The 19275-nt window shown below is 35.0% G+C and overlaps 2 protein-coding genes across 15 annotated transcripts in view; both read right to left on the bottom strand.

Moving 5' to 3' along the window:
* The window catches only part of glg1b (golgi glycoprotein 1b), a 51855-nt gene extending 42616 nt beyond the window's left edge, over window positions 1–9239 (bottom strand). Inside the window, 1 exon segment of the mRNA NM_001045395.1 lies at window positions 8815–9239. Within this exon segment, the coding sequence (NP_001038860.1) occupies window positions 8815–9147 (333 nt within the window). The 5' untranslated portion in view covers window positions 9148–9239.
* A 5589-nt stretch (window positions 9240–14828) lies between these two features.
* Window positions 14829–19275, bottom strand: part of wdr59 (WD repeat domain 59) — a 35887-nt gene continuing 31440 nt past the window's right edge. For 2 of the 14 annotated variants that reach the window (XR_012394259.1, XR_012394266.1), the window contains 3 exons: window positions 18695–18837; window positions 16396–17370; window positions 14829–15606 (listed from right to left, as the gene is read on the bottom strand). Coding sequence is in view for 2 of the 14 variants with exons in the window: in XM_009293383.5 (XP_009291658.1) it covers window positions 17135–17370; window positions 18695–18837 (379 nt within the window). In the remaining 12 variants the exon portion in view is untranslated. Of the gene's footprint in view, window positions 17371–18694; window positions 18838–19275 lie in introns of all 14 variants that reach the window. The other 12 variants (XR_012394260.1, XR_012394272.1, XM_009293383.5 and 9 more) reach the window with 10 other exon arrangements.

The following is a 19275-nucleotide window of genomic DNA, read 5'->3' as shown; positions in this document are numbered from 1 at the left end:
TTAATATTCAAATGAGAAGTAATTGGCATGTAATTGCAATGCAACTTTTAGTCAACAAAATGTGCAACAGGGACCATCAACAAAAAATGTTACCAATAATTGCATTTTGATCAAAAACATAACTAACAAATACATCCAGAGAAGCAAAGAATCCTCAAGCGGTTACTTTCCATAGCTCTAGGGGACATAAATATGAACACGTCACCATTTTTCTCTGACAACATATTTCTAATGGTGCCGTGCACTTGAAATTTTCACTAGATGTTGGTAACAATAAAATAAAAATAAAAATAAAAAGCTGCTTCAGTCCAGCATCTGCATTAGCAGGAGGATGAAGTTTTAATTTTTAGTTTGAAAACGCATAAGTTATGCTACGGTTACGCCGTCCGTCCACACTACGCCGGAGTTTTCGAGCGCCGAAAAATGGAACATTTTGGAAACGCTGAAGAGGCCTTTTTCATCCTAAAACGCTGCTGCTATGTCTCAGTGTGGATGGGGGGAAAACGGAGACATCTGAAAATGGAGGGAGGGCTGCCGACATTCGCCTCTCTGATTGGGGATTTTCCTCAATAAAAACATGAAGGAACTGCTATTTTCATTTTTGATATTAACAACTTAACAGACAGCAGAAATGTTGAGGCGTTGTGCAGCATACATGAGCGTCATCTTCACTATATGCATATTTATAACAAAACAGAGCCTAACATCACTGCCTCCTTTCATTTTCATTGAAAATACGAAACATACCCTCTCTTTTGCTGAATATCAGTTTAATTAATCAATAATGGCCATTATTAAAGTATAAGTTTATACATAATAGGAAATAAAGGCAGCAATTGCTCAATATACAAAATGTACGTTGTTAGATTAATTATTCAATTATCTCTGCGATCAGCCAAAACACGTTACCTGAGAACAAGTAATAGATTCAAAAGACCAAAGTCGGGGAATATGTCATTAGATAAAGACAACAAGATGAATTAAATATCACGTTTAGCAAATATAGTGAGATTAGATCCAGCGGGAGATCCTCGACTAGCACAGCTCTCATCTGGGTAGATAGGCTGCAGTGTTGTCACATGATGTGCGTTTTCAGTGTTTTGGTGTAGACGGAGAGCTCTTCAGAAACGCTGAGTGAAACACTAGTGTGGACGTGGATCATTTTCATTCTAAAACGCCGTTTTAAAACTTAAACGCACTAGTGTAAACGGGGCCTAGGTGGACATTTGAGCAAGACAATGATCCAAAACACAGCCAAGGATACTCTCAAATGCTTTCAGAGAGTGAAAATCAAGCTGTAGAATGGCCCAGCCAATCACCTGATCCGAATCCAATAGAAAATACGAAATAAAGTTCAGATTTGATAGACGAGACCCACAGAACCATCAAGATTTTTACACTCTGTTGAAGTCTGTGAAAAACTCACACTTGAGCAATGCATGTGACTCCATATGAGAGGCGTCTTTATGCTGCCATCACCAAAAAAATATCCTTTTATATAAAGTATTAAATACGCTTCAGTAGTTCAGCGCTTTCTCCTGTCATTCCATTGTTATCACACACACCTAATTTTTCAGATTTCTTGTTTTGTTGTATTTTTATGCTTGTATTGTTTGGGTTTTTACCAAAATCTGCTTCAATTCCATGTCAACAGCTCCTATACAAATATTATTCCCAGGAAAATCCTTTTCCCCGCTGTATATAATATACTGATGCGCATCTGCTTTATTTGTATAACTGTGCTGCTAATTTGGCCTATATTTCACAAACACAGCCATAAAACTAAAAACTAAATGTACTTTCATTCAAACCGTCTAGAATATGTGCTGAACATTTTTTCCCCTCACACATTTTCTTCAAGCTACAACCCACCAAGTGCACACACACTGCTCATTTCAGACAGCATTTAGACCAATTAATACCAGCGTATTACCACCGAATACATCAGAGTGAAAAACGAAGCCACCCACATTTCAATTTTCTCAGGCATAGAATAGATGATTAAAAAGAAATGAACTCCAAGCGTACGTCCAATTGCATTTCAAGGCCAACGCAGCCAACATTTGACGCTCTAAATGGGACACACATAATGGTGGCGTTTCAGCCAGACCACTATCTGAAATGTCCCTCAGGTGCTGAAATTAGTTATCACGGACCAGAGAACAAGACCTCGCTTCGACACTAATGAGAGCCTGAGTCTGTGAATTACTAAAGAGAGAGAGAGGGGGGAAGGGGGGTGCAAAGACCCATCAATATGAGTTTAAAGCTGTGACTGTAATGAGAGCTGGATTTTTGCATACTGTGGGCGAGAAGAGATGTTTAAACAGAAGCTCAAGAGGTTGTGGAGGTCTACTGGAGAAAAGTGCTGCTCTAAGATGTTTCTTCGGCTAAATGAATTTGTGTCTAGCTGTAAATGAACCTTGGCCCTGGTGACTGCCAGATGAGAAGTGGTGCAGCGTCAGAATCTCCAACACTGAGGGAGTAGTCGGTTAAAACAGAGCAAAATTTGTTAATGTCTTCCATTATTATTCTACAGGGTGGGCCATTTATATGGATACACCTTAACAAAATGAGAATAGTTGGTGATATTACCGTCCTGTTTGTGGCACATTAGTATATGTGAGGGGGCAAACTTTTCAAGATGGGTGGTGACCATGGTGGCCATTTTGAAGTCGGCCATTTTGGATCCAACTTTTGTTTTTTTCCTATAGGAAGAGGGTCGTTTAACACATCAAACTTATTAGGAATTTCACAAGAAAAACAATGGTGTGCTTGTTTTTTACGTAACTTTATTCTCTCATGAGTTATTTACAAGTTTTTGTCCACTTATAAAATGTGTTCAATGTGCTGCCCATTAAGTTGAATTGTCAATGCAACCCTCTTCTCCCACTCTTTACACACTGATAGCAACACCGCAGGAGAAATGCCAGCACAGGCTTCCAGTATCCGTAGTTTCAGGTGCTGCATATCTTGTATGTATAATATATATATATATATGGAGAACATGAGTCTGATTCCAGCGACGCTCCAGGGACAGATGAGTCTTCGCTAAGTCCACCTTCTAGCCTCCACCATGGTGACTGAAGCTCTGCACAAGACTTTTGGCCAGCGGAGAAATTAAAATGGTCGTGCCGAACTAAGTCTGGTTCTCTCAAGGTTTTTTTTCTTCACTCTCCTATCAGGCGAAGTTTTTTTCCCTCACCGCTGTCGCCACTGGCTCGTATGGTTCAGGATTGGTAGAGCTACGCATCGATGAATTTGCTCTTCAGTGTTTGAATCACACTGAACTGAGCTGAACTTAAACACTAAAAACTGAACTACACTGTTCCAGTTACTATGACCATTTATGTGAAGCTGCTTTGACACAATCTACAATGTAAAAGCGCTATACAAAAAAAGCTGAATTGAATATATATATATATATATATATATATATATATATATATATATATATATATATATATATATATATATATATATATATATATATATATATATATATATATATATATATATATATATATATATCCACTTAAATTTGTAAAAACAATTAAGTTAACTTAATCGGCTTGTGTTGGGACAACATGAAGGAACAGTGTGGAACCCAGCCTTTTTTTTATAGTGTAGATATAAAGACTTTTTATTTGTTTACCAAACAAGTTGTTCTAACTTAAATTTGCATTGTAAACCTTAAATAAAAGTTACAAAGTTCAATTTTTTATTCCATAAATTTTTAGTTAATAAACTCCCAAAGTCATTCTGCATAAATCTGCAAATTTTATACAAAAATTCTGCACAAAAATAGCAAACAAATATTTATCAAATCAAGATCTACCCTACAGATAAAGTTCAGTTTTCTTTTACTAATTGAACACTAAAAATATATGAAGGACACATGCTAGAGACAGACCCCAGTGATTAATTGATGAATGACTATTGGCCAAATCCTTTAATCGATACACCTTAACAATGGTTGATTATACATGAATGTCATTAATGTGCATACAGATTAAGATTGATGAAGTTAACTAATAACTAATTGGCAAAAGCATTTAGCAAGTCATGGACACTGATGAGCAAACATTTGCCTTTTCATATTCTCCAGATTTAGCTGAATTTGCACAAAGTCTTATTCAGTGTTGAGGCTAATGCATTAAAAGTAGCACGAGTTACATTAGATTACTTTGCTAAGTAACAAGCAAAGTAACGCATTACTTTAAAATACTGAGTTATAATATTTGAGTTTTTTTAAAGTACTGAGAGTTCCTTTTTAGTTTATTTAATTAGTTTATTTAATTAGCTTAGTTAAATTAATGTGCTTCCCGTAAAACAAAAATGGCAGAGCCTTACATTTCTGCATTGAAAGTATTCTCTTTATTCTGAACCCATCGAAGAAGAAAAAAGACGATTGTCTCAATGAACGGTGACTTTAAAAAAGACAAAAAGTACAAAAGTAGCAAACACATTGCTTTAAACTTTCATTAATCTACATATACAACACGTTTAGTTCTGGGGTTTGAAAGTTATCAGAAGACAACATTCTTCAAAATTATTACTTCTTATGTTTTTTTTTTTAAAGGTAAATGAAAGTTAAACAGTGTGTTGTTATTGCAGAGCTCCTCTATTAAAAAAAGAAGAAAAAACCCGAACAATCTGAAAGAGATCAAGCCTCTGCCAGGTAAGGAAACGTAACGCAAAAGTAACTAAAAAAAATAACACATTACTTTCATTAAAAAGTAACTAAGTAATGCTACTCATTACTTTTTGGGAAGTATTTTTTTTTTAATTACTATTTTTTTTAAATATATATTATTATTTTATTTTCTACTGTTGTACCCTTTGAGCATTTGTATTTATTTATTCTCTGTACTGTTGTTGATTTTTTTGTTGTTGTTTTTCCTTATTGTATGAATATGTAATTATATTGTTTTATTCAGAGAGAAAGAAAATGTGAGCAAAATTGTATTTCAACACCACATTGGAGCAGTTGATGTCTAATGATTCTGTGTACCTAATGCTGTAGCTCTCTGACTAACATATTAAAAAAAAAACAAAAAACAAAAAAAAAAAAAAAAAAAACAGTTAAACTAATTTTTGGGGATAATGCATTACAAGTTACTTGGGTTATGTAATCAGATTACTTTTAGGAGGTAACTAAAGTAAGACATTACTTTCCATTTCCGAGAAAACATATACTTTGTCAACCTGACCCTCCAGTGTATTCCCATTGCTCACTTGTTGTTGTTGTTGTGCTGGATGTTTTTCTCCTGTTTATAAACTGAGAGAATATGAAGCACGCCAAAGAAGGCGGAGCTTCAAACACACCCACCGATCGCATAGTCATCACTAACCAATGGAAGCTCTAAGATTGTTAGGACCAAAATGAACTCCCCCAAGAAGTTCGCTTTGGTGAGCTGTTTTGGATCAACAAAACAAACTCAAAAAAAATTTATGGAGGACAAATTTTGTCCAAATTTACGCAAATTTAATTAATACGTTTATGCATTAGTCTCTATTTTAGAGGTCGCCACAGTGGAATGAACCGCCAACTTATCCACCATATGTTTTACACAGCAGATGCCCTTCCAGCTGCAACCCAATAATGGGAAACACATTCTCACATACATTATGGACAATTATGGACAATTTTGCTTACCCAATTCATCTATACCGCATGTGTTTGGACTGGGGAGGGAACCAAAGCACCCGGAGGAAACCCACGCAAAACACGGGGAGAACATGCAAACTCCACACAGAAATCCCAGCTGACTTGACAAACCAGCGATGTTCTTCCTGTGAGGCGACAGAGCTAACCACTGAGCCACTGTGCCGCCCTACGGTTGATCATTTCAAGCTCAAATAAAACATTATCACAAGGCCCCAGCAGTCATGAGACAAAAGTTATCCTGTAATCATTTCCCCATCCACACAACTGGGTCACTGTGTCAACCTGCACAGCGCAGCAAAACACAAAACTCAAATCTAGTTAGTAGACCTTAAGCTTCATAAATGAATCCAGTCCACATTAAAGTGCTTGTGCAGCTGTATGAAAGTCAGAGAGAAAAAATAACAGCGTTTGCATATACATCTGCATATTCATTCAATCAGACAAAAGCTCTGACTGTGGTCACTATAGTGAAGGGCTTTTATTGTTGTCGGGATGTTATTTTCCTGCAGTAATTAGTCATGTGTTATTTACAGCTCAAATGATTGGCTGAAAACAACCCGGCAGCAGGACTGACAACCTGCATTGAGATAAACATGAACTTTTATCGGGAATTATTGACCTTTGTGGTCATGACATTTCACTGAGCCTTTAATGTCACCTGTTAAATGAATAATATATTGTGCTAATAACTCAACTCACATGTTTAATGGGAGTTTAGATGAAGGTATCTTGTATCGTTTCCTTCCCTTGTGTGAAATTAACAAAGGTTTATAATAATAATAATAATGATGATGATAATAAATAATATTAATAAATACTTAAATAATTATAAAGATATTTTGAAATTCTTAATGTTATTGATTTTTATCATTATTGAACTCTAAAAATGTTGAGTTATTTATTTATTCGAATGATTGACTTAAAAATATTTGGTGCTTTGTTGGGTTAATTTTATTTCCCAGAGATGGGTTGCGGCTGAAAGGGCATCCGCTTCGTAAAAACTTGCTGGATAAGTTGGCGGTTCATTCCGCTGTGGCGACCCCGGATTAATAAAGGGACTGAGCCGACAAGAAAATGAATGAATGAATGAATGGGTTATTTTTAACCTTTATTGGGTTATTTATTAATAACTCAACCAGTTGGGTTAAATATTTGGTGCTTTGTTGGCTTATTGTTTAACCTTTATTGGGTTATTTATTAATAATTCAACCAGTTGGGTTAAATATTTGGTGCTTTGTCAGGTTTTTTTTAACCATCATTGGGTTATTTATTTAATAACTCAATTTGTTAAATTAAATAACCCAGTGTAATGGGTTAAAATAGGCCATAGTTGGGAAGGTGCTATAACAACCAATAGTTGGGTTATATGTTGGTGTATTTTTAACCCAACTATTTTAACCGTGTGGTGTTATGATTAAGAATACAACTGATACTAATAAATACAACAAATGTATTATTGATGTTTTTATTATCATCATTGATTATCATTTGTCTATTGTAGACATGCTGATTTCCTGAATATTTAAACCAATATAAGTATATATTACTTAACAGTAAATTAATCAATTTAAAAATATAGAATTATGTTTCTGCAATAAGCACTGCACAACTAGCATTATATTATTATTATTTTGTATGTGTTAACAATTATCTGATATATAGGCTTCACATTTCACAGTCATCATCAACTTATAGAGTTGAAGTCAGAATTATTAGCCCCTATTTGATTTTTTTCCCTTTTTAAATATTTTCCAAATGATGTTTAACAGAGCAAGGAAATTTTCAGAGTATGTCTGATAATATTTTTTAATACGTAATTTTATGGTTTATTCCCAGCAACTGGGAAGACGGAAAAAAACATAAAATAACGGCCGGTAAATTACAGAAATATACCTAAAAATTATGAATATTAAATTACAAAAAATTCCTTAAATTTTAATTTCTGTTAAATTCCTGTAATTCAACCTCTGTTATTTTACAGTACATTTTTGTAATGTAACGGTTGTTATTTTACGTTTTTTTTACAGCACCCCAGCTGCTGGAAATAAATCGTAAAATTATGAATTTTTTGTAAAGTGTGCCTTGTTAACCTAATTAACCTAGTTAAGCCATTAAGTGTTACCTTAAGCTGAATATTACTATCTTGAAAAATACGTAGTAAAATATTATTTAATGTCTTCAGGGTAAAGGTAAAATAAGTCAGTTATTAGAGATGAGTTATTAAAACTGTGATGTTTAGAAATGTGAAATTCTCTCTGTTAAGCAGAAATTAGGACAAAATAAACAGGGGGGGTAATCATTCAGGAGGTTTAAAAATCTGATTTCAAATTGCAAATGATATATAATTTTCTCAAATAACTATAAACAAATATTTGAATCATATTAATGTCTAATAATATTAATAAATTAATATTACAGTTATACTTTTACAACTTCTATTATCTTTTTTATTATTTTGTATGTTAACAATTATCCTATACACACACATTAGTCATAATAATCATTATACAGATTTTTAAAACAACTATAAATTTGAATATTTGAATCATATTATTGTCAAATAATATTGCAGAAATACTTTTTGCATGGCTTTTATGATAATTGTGTAAAAATGTACTTGTTTATTCAATCATGTCAGATTGCAAGCATGAAAATGTGTAGCAACATAAAGCAAAAATACTATAATAAAAATAAATACAATATAAATAAATAATAAATCTAAAAATTATAATTATGTTCCCACAATAAGAATTACACATTTTTCCTATAACTAGTATTAGCTGTCCAATTATTTTGTGTGCTATCAATTATCTTATACACACAAAGTCATCATCAACATGATAATGCTTATATATATTTTTCCCCAAATATCTATAGTTTTAAATATTTGAATCATATTAGTCTAATAATATTACAGTATTTTATTTTATGCATGAATATCTGTACCAATATAAGTAAAAGTAATAAATATAAAGTAAAAATACTACAATCAAATAAATACATATAAACATTATTTTACAGGAACTCCAATGTTTTACTGTTATCTTTTTTTATTATTTTGTATGTGTTATCAATTATCCTACATACACACACATTACACACAGTCATCATCAGCATGATAACATGATAAGGGTCCAGCAGCTCACCTCCTTCTTGTCCTGCAGGCATTCCAGCACAGACAGGTTGTTTGTCCAGGTGTGTTTCGCACACAGACGGGTCACGTCGTCCCGGCAGGCCTGCTCTTCTGCCAGTTTCCAGCTGCTGGATCTCCTGGTCTGAGAACCGGAGGACGCGGCGGCGGCAGCAGCGGCGGCGGCGTTATTCCCGGGGTTCAGTATCGCAGCTTTGAGCTGCTGGTGCTTGGCGAGCGCCGGTGGATGAACATTCCCGAATCCCGGAGGAGGTTTAAGAGACTGTACGGCGAGCAGGCAGACAGACATGAGGAGCAGCAGCGGCTGAACACGTCTACACGCCGCCATCTTCGGCCACAACAGCTGAATCAAAGCTCCGTTTACTCCGTTACTCCTCCTGCAGCCGAACACACAGAGCTGACCCACCGGCAGATTCTACTACGGCGAAGGGCTTGCTGATGAATATTTATTACGCAACGCAACGTAGGTTTATGAATATTAATTACGCGACGCAACGTAGGCCACGCTGACTGGCGGAATAACTGACGTTTGTAAATAAGTACAACGAGAAAGGCATGGATCATGAATATTAACGACGTCGAGTAAGCGGACACACCAGTGAGGTTACCAAGCAACGACTATGTTAATATTCATGAGTTAAACCTTCGTCATAGTGGGATCATCTTGACTTGAGACATCCTCAGAAAACTCCTCAATTATTACAAGATCACCATAACTGCTAAAAAATTTGCGATAGTATTTGATGCAATTCCTAGTGGATTTGTTCAGCTCTTATCCGATCATTTATCCTCTGAATCAAATCTTTTACTAATCAGTTAAGTAGCAATGGTGTGAAAATTATAGGCAATAAATGTAATAACTGTTACATTAAAAAGTTACGCTGAACCACATTGTTGCCTAAATGCAAATGTTTTTGGAATTCCTTATTTGAGCAAATTGAGTGGAAAAAAGTTTGGAACTTACTTAGTAAATACTGTCTCACCAATAAAGTTAAAGACGTGACATAAACGAATACATGTAATTTATCCAGTGAAAGAAGGTGTTAAATTCTTTTTAGAGACATTAGAGGAGGAATCGATAAAGCACCTGCTTTTTTTTAATGCACATATACCCAAATGTTTTGGTTTGATGTTGAATATTTTATATTTAAACTTACAAAATTAAAAATTCAGTTTTCATGTCAAGATATTTTTTATTTATTTACAAAAATAACAAAACTTTGGAGCAAAATTTGTTTATTAATTTAATGATAATATTTGGGAAGTACCATATACACAAACAAAAATGGTCCAATGATAAGCCTAATATTTATTTGTTAAAAACTGATCCTAGGCGACGCAGTTCAAGCCTATAGGATCAATTTTTAACAAATAAATATTAGGCTTATCATTGGACCATTTTTGTTTGTTTATATGGTACTACCAGTGGGTAGGGGGTGGCGCAGTGGGTAGCACGTTCGCCTCACAGCAAGAAGGTCGCTGGGTCGCTGGTTAGATCCTCGGCTCAGTTGGCGTTTCTGTGTGGAGTTTGCATGTTCACCGCGTGGGTTTCCTCCGGGTATTCCGGTTTCCCCCACAGTCCAAAGACATGCGGTACAGGTTAATTGGGTAGGCTAAATTGTCCATAGTGTATGAGTGTGTGTGGATGTTTCCCAGCTGGGTAGCGGCTGGAAGGGCATCCGCTGCGTAAAAACTTGCTGGATAAGTTGGCGGTTCAAACCGCTGTGGCGACCCCAGATTAATAAAAGGGACTAAGCCGACAAGAAAATGAATGAATGAAAATTGATCCCAAGCATTATATCGAAACCCTAAAAGACATATATATATATATATATATATATATATATATATATATATAAGCTATAAGAATGTATGCAATTTTGGAATCCTTTTCTTATGTGAATTTTTTTAAATTTCTATATCCCCTGTAATTTCATTTAGATTTTTTTGTCTAGTTTTTTTCTACTGATTTGTTCCTTAGATGTGAAAAAAATGTAAGCATTGATTCCTCATTTTTGTATGCTATTGTTCTTGTTATGCAATAAAAACATCCCCAGAAAACAACAGCAGAGTTTTGTTTTGTTTAGTTTTTTAATGAATGATTCTCGCCCATCACCATTTGTTTGACAGAGACAACATAACTAAAGAGAGCAGCAAACAGCAGTGTGAGTGGCGTATATAGTAAAGCGCATGGCAACATGTTTTGACACGATCGATCATAAAATCCAGCGTCTGATGAACTCACTCACCATCCCCCCCCCCCCCCCCCCCCCATTACATCAGATTTTGCCTTCTCTTCATCATAAGGAAGACAAGTAGAAATCATTAATAATTGTGTGTATTATGGAGGACTCAGATTCATAGAACTGGATTGGAGAGGTGTTATATGCAAATCATATGCATTATAAGTGTAGAAGTTATACATTAAAAATACCCTTAAATATACATTTTTTGACTGCATCAGTGAACTTAGCAAGTATATTTAAATACATTAATTTTCATTAGTTGTATTAGTTCTTTTTTTTCAAAGTGTTCTTTAAATGTTTTATAAATAGGTTAAATCTTTGTAGACTATAAATATATGTACTGTATATCATTTATTAGAAAAATATTATATCAATCTTATGTTTTAATTCAACTATAGGGGTGCGGATAGGTAGGGGGCCTGCAAGACATTGTGCCCAAGGGGCTCTGAATTCTTAATCCAGGCCTGCTAATATTCATGTAGAGTGCTAGTCAATTTCAGCTGAAACTGTTTTTGGTTTATTTTGGGATTGTAATATTGCTGTTCAATCTTGCAACCATATTGGCTCATTTATTAACTATAATATACAACCAGATGTTTTTGTTACTTTTAAAGAAATTCTTTTTGGTTATTATGAATCTGCCCCTACTAAGAGAAATGCTTGTTTTATTATAAATTTAACTTATTTACTTTGTAAATTTGCACTTGTGGATATGGAATTTACAAAAACCAAACCATGTTTTCCTGTTTTTTTTTCAAGAATTTAGTCATTATTTATATTTAATTTCATTATCTAAAATTAAGAAAGCAAACAGAACTATTTCATTTTTTAATGACTTTAATTTATGTACTGTAAATGATTCTTAAATCCTTACTCTCAAGTTTATATCATGTTCTTTATTCTTACTTTCTTTTTTCTCTTTCTTTCTTGTATCTTTTTTTATTGACAATGTGATTCATATTCTGTATTGTAAACAAATATTGCTACAAAAAAAAACACTCTCATAAAACTAGATGAGATCAAATGTGTATTATAACATGCAAGTATTTACGTGATCTAAATCTCTTCAAGGGTTTCCATAAATGTGCAATAAAATGTTTACACAGCACTAATACAAAAAAGTGAATAAAAAGATTAAATATGTTAAAATATAACATGAAGAGCAAGAGAATAAATATTACTATTCTGTATCACTAAATATGTCAAATAAAGGCTATAAATTGTTTCTTATTATTCTAATTATTTAATGTAATTAATTAAATTAAACGTATACACCTTATATACAGTCGTTGTTTCACAGGGTCCAATATTTTATTGTATTAAATATAATTTTATTAATTTTTTATTATAAAATGCACAAATAAATAATAACAAAAATAACATCGATAATATTATTTCTATTATACATTGTTTTAGACAGAGCATTTGTGGTATAAAAATAAACTTGTCTATTTTACTCTATTCTACTACTTTAATATCTTATAAAATATATACTATAATGTAAATGTGTGATGTGTTTTCAATGTAAAATCTTGTGAAAAGTAAATTATGCATGCAAATGTTAATTGTTAAATGTGTGGCATGTGCAATAGCAAATGTTTGGGTTTATTTATTTAGAAACTCTTTTTAGAGGATTATAAACCAAAATTTTGAAGAACGAATGCAGTCTCAATCGCTCACATCATTATTGTAAATACTTACAAAATGTCCACACTCTGCTAAGCCTAAATACAATCTACTGCCATGTGATCAGCAGGTTTCTGGACCAAAGCGTCATCATCCAGCAGTATCTTCGGTGTGATGTTGAATAAAGCAGGTCGCTGACAGGTCAAGCTAGATCATTACCCGTAAATCAATGACAGACTCCAGATTAATACACTTCACACACACTGAACAACACACACATCAATAAGAGCATGAATGAGCACACAAGACAGCAGAATGATACGAAAAGAGCCTTCTTTGAGAGGAATGAAGGTAATAATAAGGCGTAATGATCCATCTTCAGTGCACTTGAAGGTGGCAAATGCAGGTCCTTAACCTTTTCATACTTGGAGAAAAAATATATATAAATAAAATAAATATACATACATATAGAAATATACACTGACAGGCCACTTTATTAGGTACATCTTACTAGTACCGGGTTGGACCCCCTTTTAGCTTCAGAACAGCCTCAATCCTTCGCAGCATAGATTCAACAAGGTACTGGAAATATTCCTCCGAAATTTTGGTCCATATTGACAGAATATCATGCAGTTGCTGCAGATTTGTCGGGTGCACATCCATTTGGTTGAATGGGAGATTCTCATCATCCCAAAGGAGCTCAATTGGATGACTGGTGACTGTGGAGGCCATTTGAGTACAGTGAACTTATTATCATGTGAAAGAAACCAGTCTGAGATGAATCACGCTTCATGACATGGTGCATTTTCCTGCTGGAAGTAGCTATGGTACATGGGTACACTGGGTACACTGTGGTCATAAAGGGATGGACATGGTCAGCAACAATACTCAGGTAGACTGTGGCATTGAGACCATGCTCAGTTGATACTAATGGGCCCAAAGTGTGGAAAGAAAATACCCCACCTACACCATTACACCACCACCACCACCAGCCTGAACTGTTGATACAAGGCAGGTTGGATCCATGCTTTCAAGTTGTTGACACTAAATTCTGACCAGACCATTCAAATGTTGAAGCAGAAATCGAGACTCATCAGACCAGGCAATGTTTTTACAATCTTCTATTGTCCAATTTTGGTGAGCCTGTGTGAATTGTAGCCTCAGTTTCCTGTTCTTAGTTGACAGAAGTGGCACCGGGTGTGGTCTTCTGCTGCTGTAGCCCATCTGCCTCAAGGTTGGGTGTGTTGTGTGTTCAGAGATGCTCTTCTGCAGACCTCAGTTGTAGCGAGTAGTTATTTAAGGTACTGTTGCCTTTCTATCAGCTGGAACCAGTCTGGCCATTCTCCTCTGAATTCTGAAATCAACAAGGCATTTGCGCCCACAGAATTGCCGCTCACTGGATATTTTCTCTTTTTTTTCTGACCATTCTCTGTAAACCATAGAGATGGTTGTGCGTGAGGTGCAGATGTGCAGTTTCTGAAAAACTCAGAGCAACAGTCTGGCACTAACAACCATACCACGTTCAGTCACTTAAATCACCTTTCTTCCTCATTCTGATGCTCAGTTTGAACTGCAGCTGATCGTCTTGACCATGTCTACATGCATAAATGCATTGAGTTGCTGCCATGTGATTGGCTGATTGACAGTTGGAAAGGTGTACCTAATAAAGTGGCCGGTGAGTGTGTATAAAGAAAGAGAGATTTCTAATTTCTAATAAATATTAATAATTTATATAAACAAGTTTATTTACAAGATAATAAAAAATAAACTAATAAATAACAATATTATCAATAATAATATAAACAAAAAAATAATCATTAAATCAAAAACATCATTGGTAAAATAAAAATAAAAACTTCTATTTTTCTGTAATGTTTATAATCTAATATCTAATCTACAAGTCTTGGATTAGGACAACATAGCAACTTATTTTCCATAGAAAAAGTGGATTCGTGTATTGAAATGCATTAAAATGACGTTGAATGAAATGATCTTGAAGTAAAAACTATCCAAAAAATACAGACAATAAATGTCAAACACTTTAACATAAAAACAAAAAACACATTCAGTGATGCTAAAATAATGTCACCACATTGCTTTTGACCACCATAAATACAGTAATTCAGTACACAAAGCGTTTGTTACAATCTGTCGTTTATTTGAGGTAGTGATGACAGTTATTACTTTTTCATAAAAGAGTTAAAGAAATGTTTCCAGCAACATTACAACAAATCAAGTGTCATACAAAGCCCTGTACTATCAAATGTATTAATATGTTTATGGCACGCGTACTGTACACGGTGAATAATCCTTCAAAACCAAACAAAGATTCTCCTCTAAAAAGAAACATTCATTTTAGATGAAAAGAGCCACCAAAACACATTTGGAAAAACATTCTCGCCTCATAATCATAAATATCTTCCCTTTTCTCCAGCTAATTTCACAGATCAATTTCCTTGGCACCTCATAGAGCAAACACATGCTCTACTCAAATCAACAGGTATAAAAAGTGCAAAATAACAGCACTTCATATTACAATTTGACTCATTAAAGGGATAGTTCACCCAAAAAATAACCTTCTGTAATTATGTACTCGCTCTTGATTTGTTACAATGAAGTTTTGATGTTTTTGTTCCGTTAAACACAAAATAAGATATTTTGAAGAATGCTGAAAACCTGTAACCATTCTATGGAAGTCAATGACTGCAATTTAAACAAATACTAAACGATTACTAAAGAAGTCAATGGATACAGGCTTCCAGCATTCTTCAAACTATCTTTTTTCTTTTAAACCAAAAAAAAAATCTCAAACTGGTTTGGAACATGTGAATGACAGAATTTTAATTTATTAACAAAAAACAGTTTGAGCTTTTTTTCAGTTAAAAAAAGAAGATATTTTGAAGAATGCTGGAGACCTGCAACCATTGACTTCCATAGTATTTGTTTAAAAAGCAGCCATTAACGTCTATAATAAGAACAACAAATACAATGGAAGTCAACAGCTGCTTTTTTTAACAAATAAACAAATACTATGGAAGTCAATGGTTACAGGTTTCCAGCATTCTTCAAAATATCTTCTTTTCTTTTAAACCAAAAAAAAAAAAAAAAAAAAAACTCAAACTGTTTTGGAACATGTGAGTGACAGAATTTTCATTTATTTACTAATACTAAGCAAATAAACAAATGGCTGCTTTATATTTTGAAGAATGCTGGAAACCTGTAACCATTGGCCTCCATAGTATTTGTTTAGTATTTGCTTAAAAAGCAGCCATTGACATCCATAGTAGGAACAACAAATACTGTAGAAGTCAACGGCTGCTTTTTAAACAAATACTAAACAAATGAACAAATAATATGGAAGTCAATGGTTACAGGTTTCCAGCATTCTTAAAAATATCTTCTTTTCTTTTAATCAAAAAAATAAATAAATTCAAACTGGTTGAGTGGCAGAGTCGCACTCAAACATGTGAGTGACAGAATTTTCATTTTTTAACAAATAAACAAATGGCTGCATTATGTTTTAAAGAATGCTGGAAACCTGTTACCATTGACTTCCATAGTATTTGTTCAGTATTTTTTTTTTAAAGCAGCCATTAACATTCATAACAGGAACAACACACACTACGGAAGTAAATGGCTGCTTTGTAAACTAATACTAAACAAATGAACAAATGGATAATTTTATTTTGAAGAATGCTGGAAACCTGTTACCATTGACTTCCATAGTATTTATTTGTTTAGTGTTTGTTTAACAACCATAATAAGAACAACAGATACCATGGACGTCAATGCCTGCTTTTTAAACAAATACCAAACAAATAAACAAATACCATGGAAGTCAATGGTTACAGGTTTCCAGCATTCTTCAAAACATCTTCTTTTCTTTTAAACCAAAAATATTAAAAAACTCAAACTGGTTTGGAACATGTGAGTGACAGAATTTTCATTTATTAACAAAAACTGAACAAATAAACAAATAGCTGCTTTATATTTGCTTAGTATTTATTTAAAAAGCAGCCATTAACATCCATAATAGGAACAACAAATACTATGAAAGTCAATGGAAGAATGTTGGAAACCTGTAACCATTGACTTCCATAGTATTTGTTTAGTATTAGTTTAAAAAGCAGCTATTAGCATCCATAACAGGAACAACAAACACTATAGAAGTCAGTGGTTGTTTTGTTTTTAAACAAATACTATGGAAGTGAATGGTTACAGGCTTCCAGCATTCTTCAAAATATCTTCTTTTCTAATAAACCAAAAAAATGGTTTGCAAGTAAATGATGACAGGTTTCATTTCTGGGTCAACTATCCCTTTTAACTAGGCTGGTTAGACCTATAATAAGGTTAATATTTACAGCTCTTGGATCATATCTGATCCAGAAGCAGCTACAGTACAGTTTTTGGGTTTTGAGGCCTAGTCTTACTTGTTCGTGTTGTTCAGAAAGTGCTCTGCTGGAGGCAGTGGCAGCCGCAGCCGGTGGGACAGACGTCTTGTGAGCGGAACCAGTCCATCATGTGGCTGGTGTGTCCACCGTGGCCGCAGCTCAGGCAGAAGTTGGAGGAGCCGCGGACGGCCACATGGCAGATGGAGCACTGGAAGGTGAAGCGCTTGCAGACGGCGCACTGTGTGCCGCGAGCCTGACTGCGACAGTGACAGCAGTAAACGCCAAACTCTGCACAGCAAAGAGACCCCAGTCACAAATGCAGTGTTAAACATTTGTCGAAGAGTTTAACATTCACCCACACTGCAGATATTACTGATTTTAGACCAGGGATCACCAAACTTGTTCCTGGAGGGCCGGTGTCCTGCAGATTTTAGCTCCAACCCTAATCAAACACACCTGAACCAGCTAATCAAGGTCTTGCTAGTTATACTTGAAACACCCAGGCAGGTGTGTTGAGGCAAGTTGGAGCCGAACCCTGCAGGGCACCGGACCTCCAGGAACGAGATTGGTGACTCCTATTCTAGACTAATGTTGTGCCCCTTGAAGTACAAATGAAATCGAAACGAACCATATTGATTTTGTTAGCTCACGTTGGCTAGTTTTTAAAAGGTTTTGTATTTGTATTGCATTAATATCGAATTCGGAAGGTTAAGGTTATTATTTACCATAACTTTATTAGTTACTTTACATGTTAAAAGCTATTAGTTAGTTAATTAGTTAAAGTTAGCACATACTGTATGAACATAACTTTCGCCTCACAGCAAGAAGGTTGCTGGGTCGCTGGTTCGATCCTCGGCTCAGTTGGCGTTTCTGTGTGGAGTTTGCATGTTCTCCCTGCGTTCGCGTGGGTAGCCACCGGGTGCTCCGGTTTCCCCCACAGTCCAAAGACATGCGGTACAGGTGAATTGGGTAGGCTAAATTGTCCGTAGTGTATAAGTGTGTGTGTGTGTGTGGATGTTTCCTAGAGATGGGTTGCGGCTGGAAGGGCATCCGCTGCGTAAAAACTTGCTGGATAAGTTGGCAGTTCATTCGGCTGTGACGACCCCGGATTAATAAAGGCACTAAGCCGACAAGAAAATGAATGAATGAGCAGGCTGTTAAAACACCGGGCGCGCAGAGCACATAAGCAGCGCAAAACGCTCAAGGCCGTTAGTAAACCATTCAAAAAAGGCCACTTAACCAATATTTTATTTTCAATAAACTACAGAACAAACCACTGTAATACAATGATTTGCCTAATTACCCTAAACTGATTAATTAATTAAGCGTTTAAATATCACTTCCAGCTGAATACTACTATCTTGAATAATATATAGTCAAATGTGATGTCCTGTTATCAGGGCAAAGAAAAAGAGAAATCAGTTATTAAAACTTTTATGTTTAAAAATGTGTTGAAATAAAATCTTCCTTCTGTTAAACCGAAATTGAGGGACAAAATATACAGATGGGGCTAATAATTCAGGAGGGCTAATACTTCTGACTACAGTTTGATTTATTGGACGATCTGAAGTTGAGGGTTTCAATTTTCAGGTGAACTCTCTCTTTAACTTACCTATGCCTTTGTGTGGCTCTGGAGGGCAGGAAACAAATTTAAGCACCTCTGCCCTCTTGTCCTTCATGCCCCAGCGGTGCAGGATCTCTCCGTAACACTTCTTGAAGTCGTCAAACTGCCAGGAATTGGAGGGGTCCAGTAACCTGAGGACCAGAGGAGATCTTTATAGGTGCAGCATGTAGTATTGACACCTAGTGGCTGAATTATGTATTGCAGTCCATATTCAAAATAGTAGATTATGTGTCCCCTCCTTTGACTTGACACACATGCAGGTTGCCAGATTGACAACACAAGAAAAAAACCAACATGCCAGGTGATCAAGCCTTACACTTTAACTCATCAGTTAATATTTACATCGCTAATATTTGTATTGTTTGCTAATTAAAAACCACTTCATGTGAATTTTAATAACTGTGAATCTGCATATCATTTCATAATTTCGGTTGCATATATATAGACAGCCTTCAAGACTGAACAGAAATATGCGCTTCTCCACAAAGGCAACCCCGGGTGCTGACATATAACTGGATAACTGGTAGTGGGCAGGTTATAGAGGCCCCAAAAAAAAACAATCGGAAATT

Source organism: Danio rerio, chromosome 18 (genome assembly GCF_049306965.1).
Source record: "Danio rerio strain Tuebingen ecotype United States chromosome 18, GRCz12tu, whole genome shotgun sequence".
NCBI lineage: Eukaryota > Metazoa > Chordata > Actinopteri > Cypriniformes > Danionidae > Danio > Danio rerio.
This window is presented reverse-complemented; position numbering and strand designations above follow the sequence as displayed.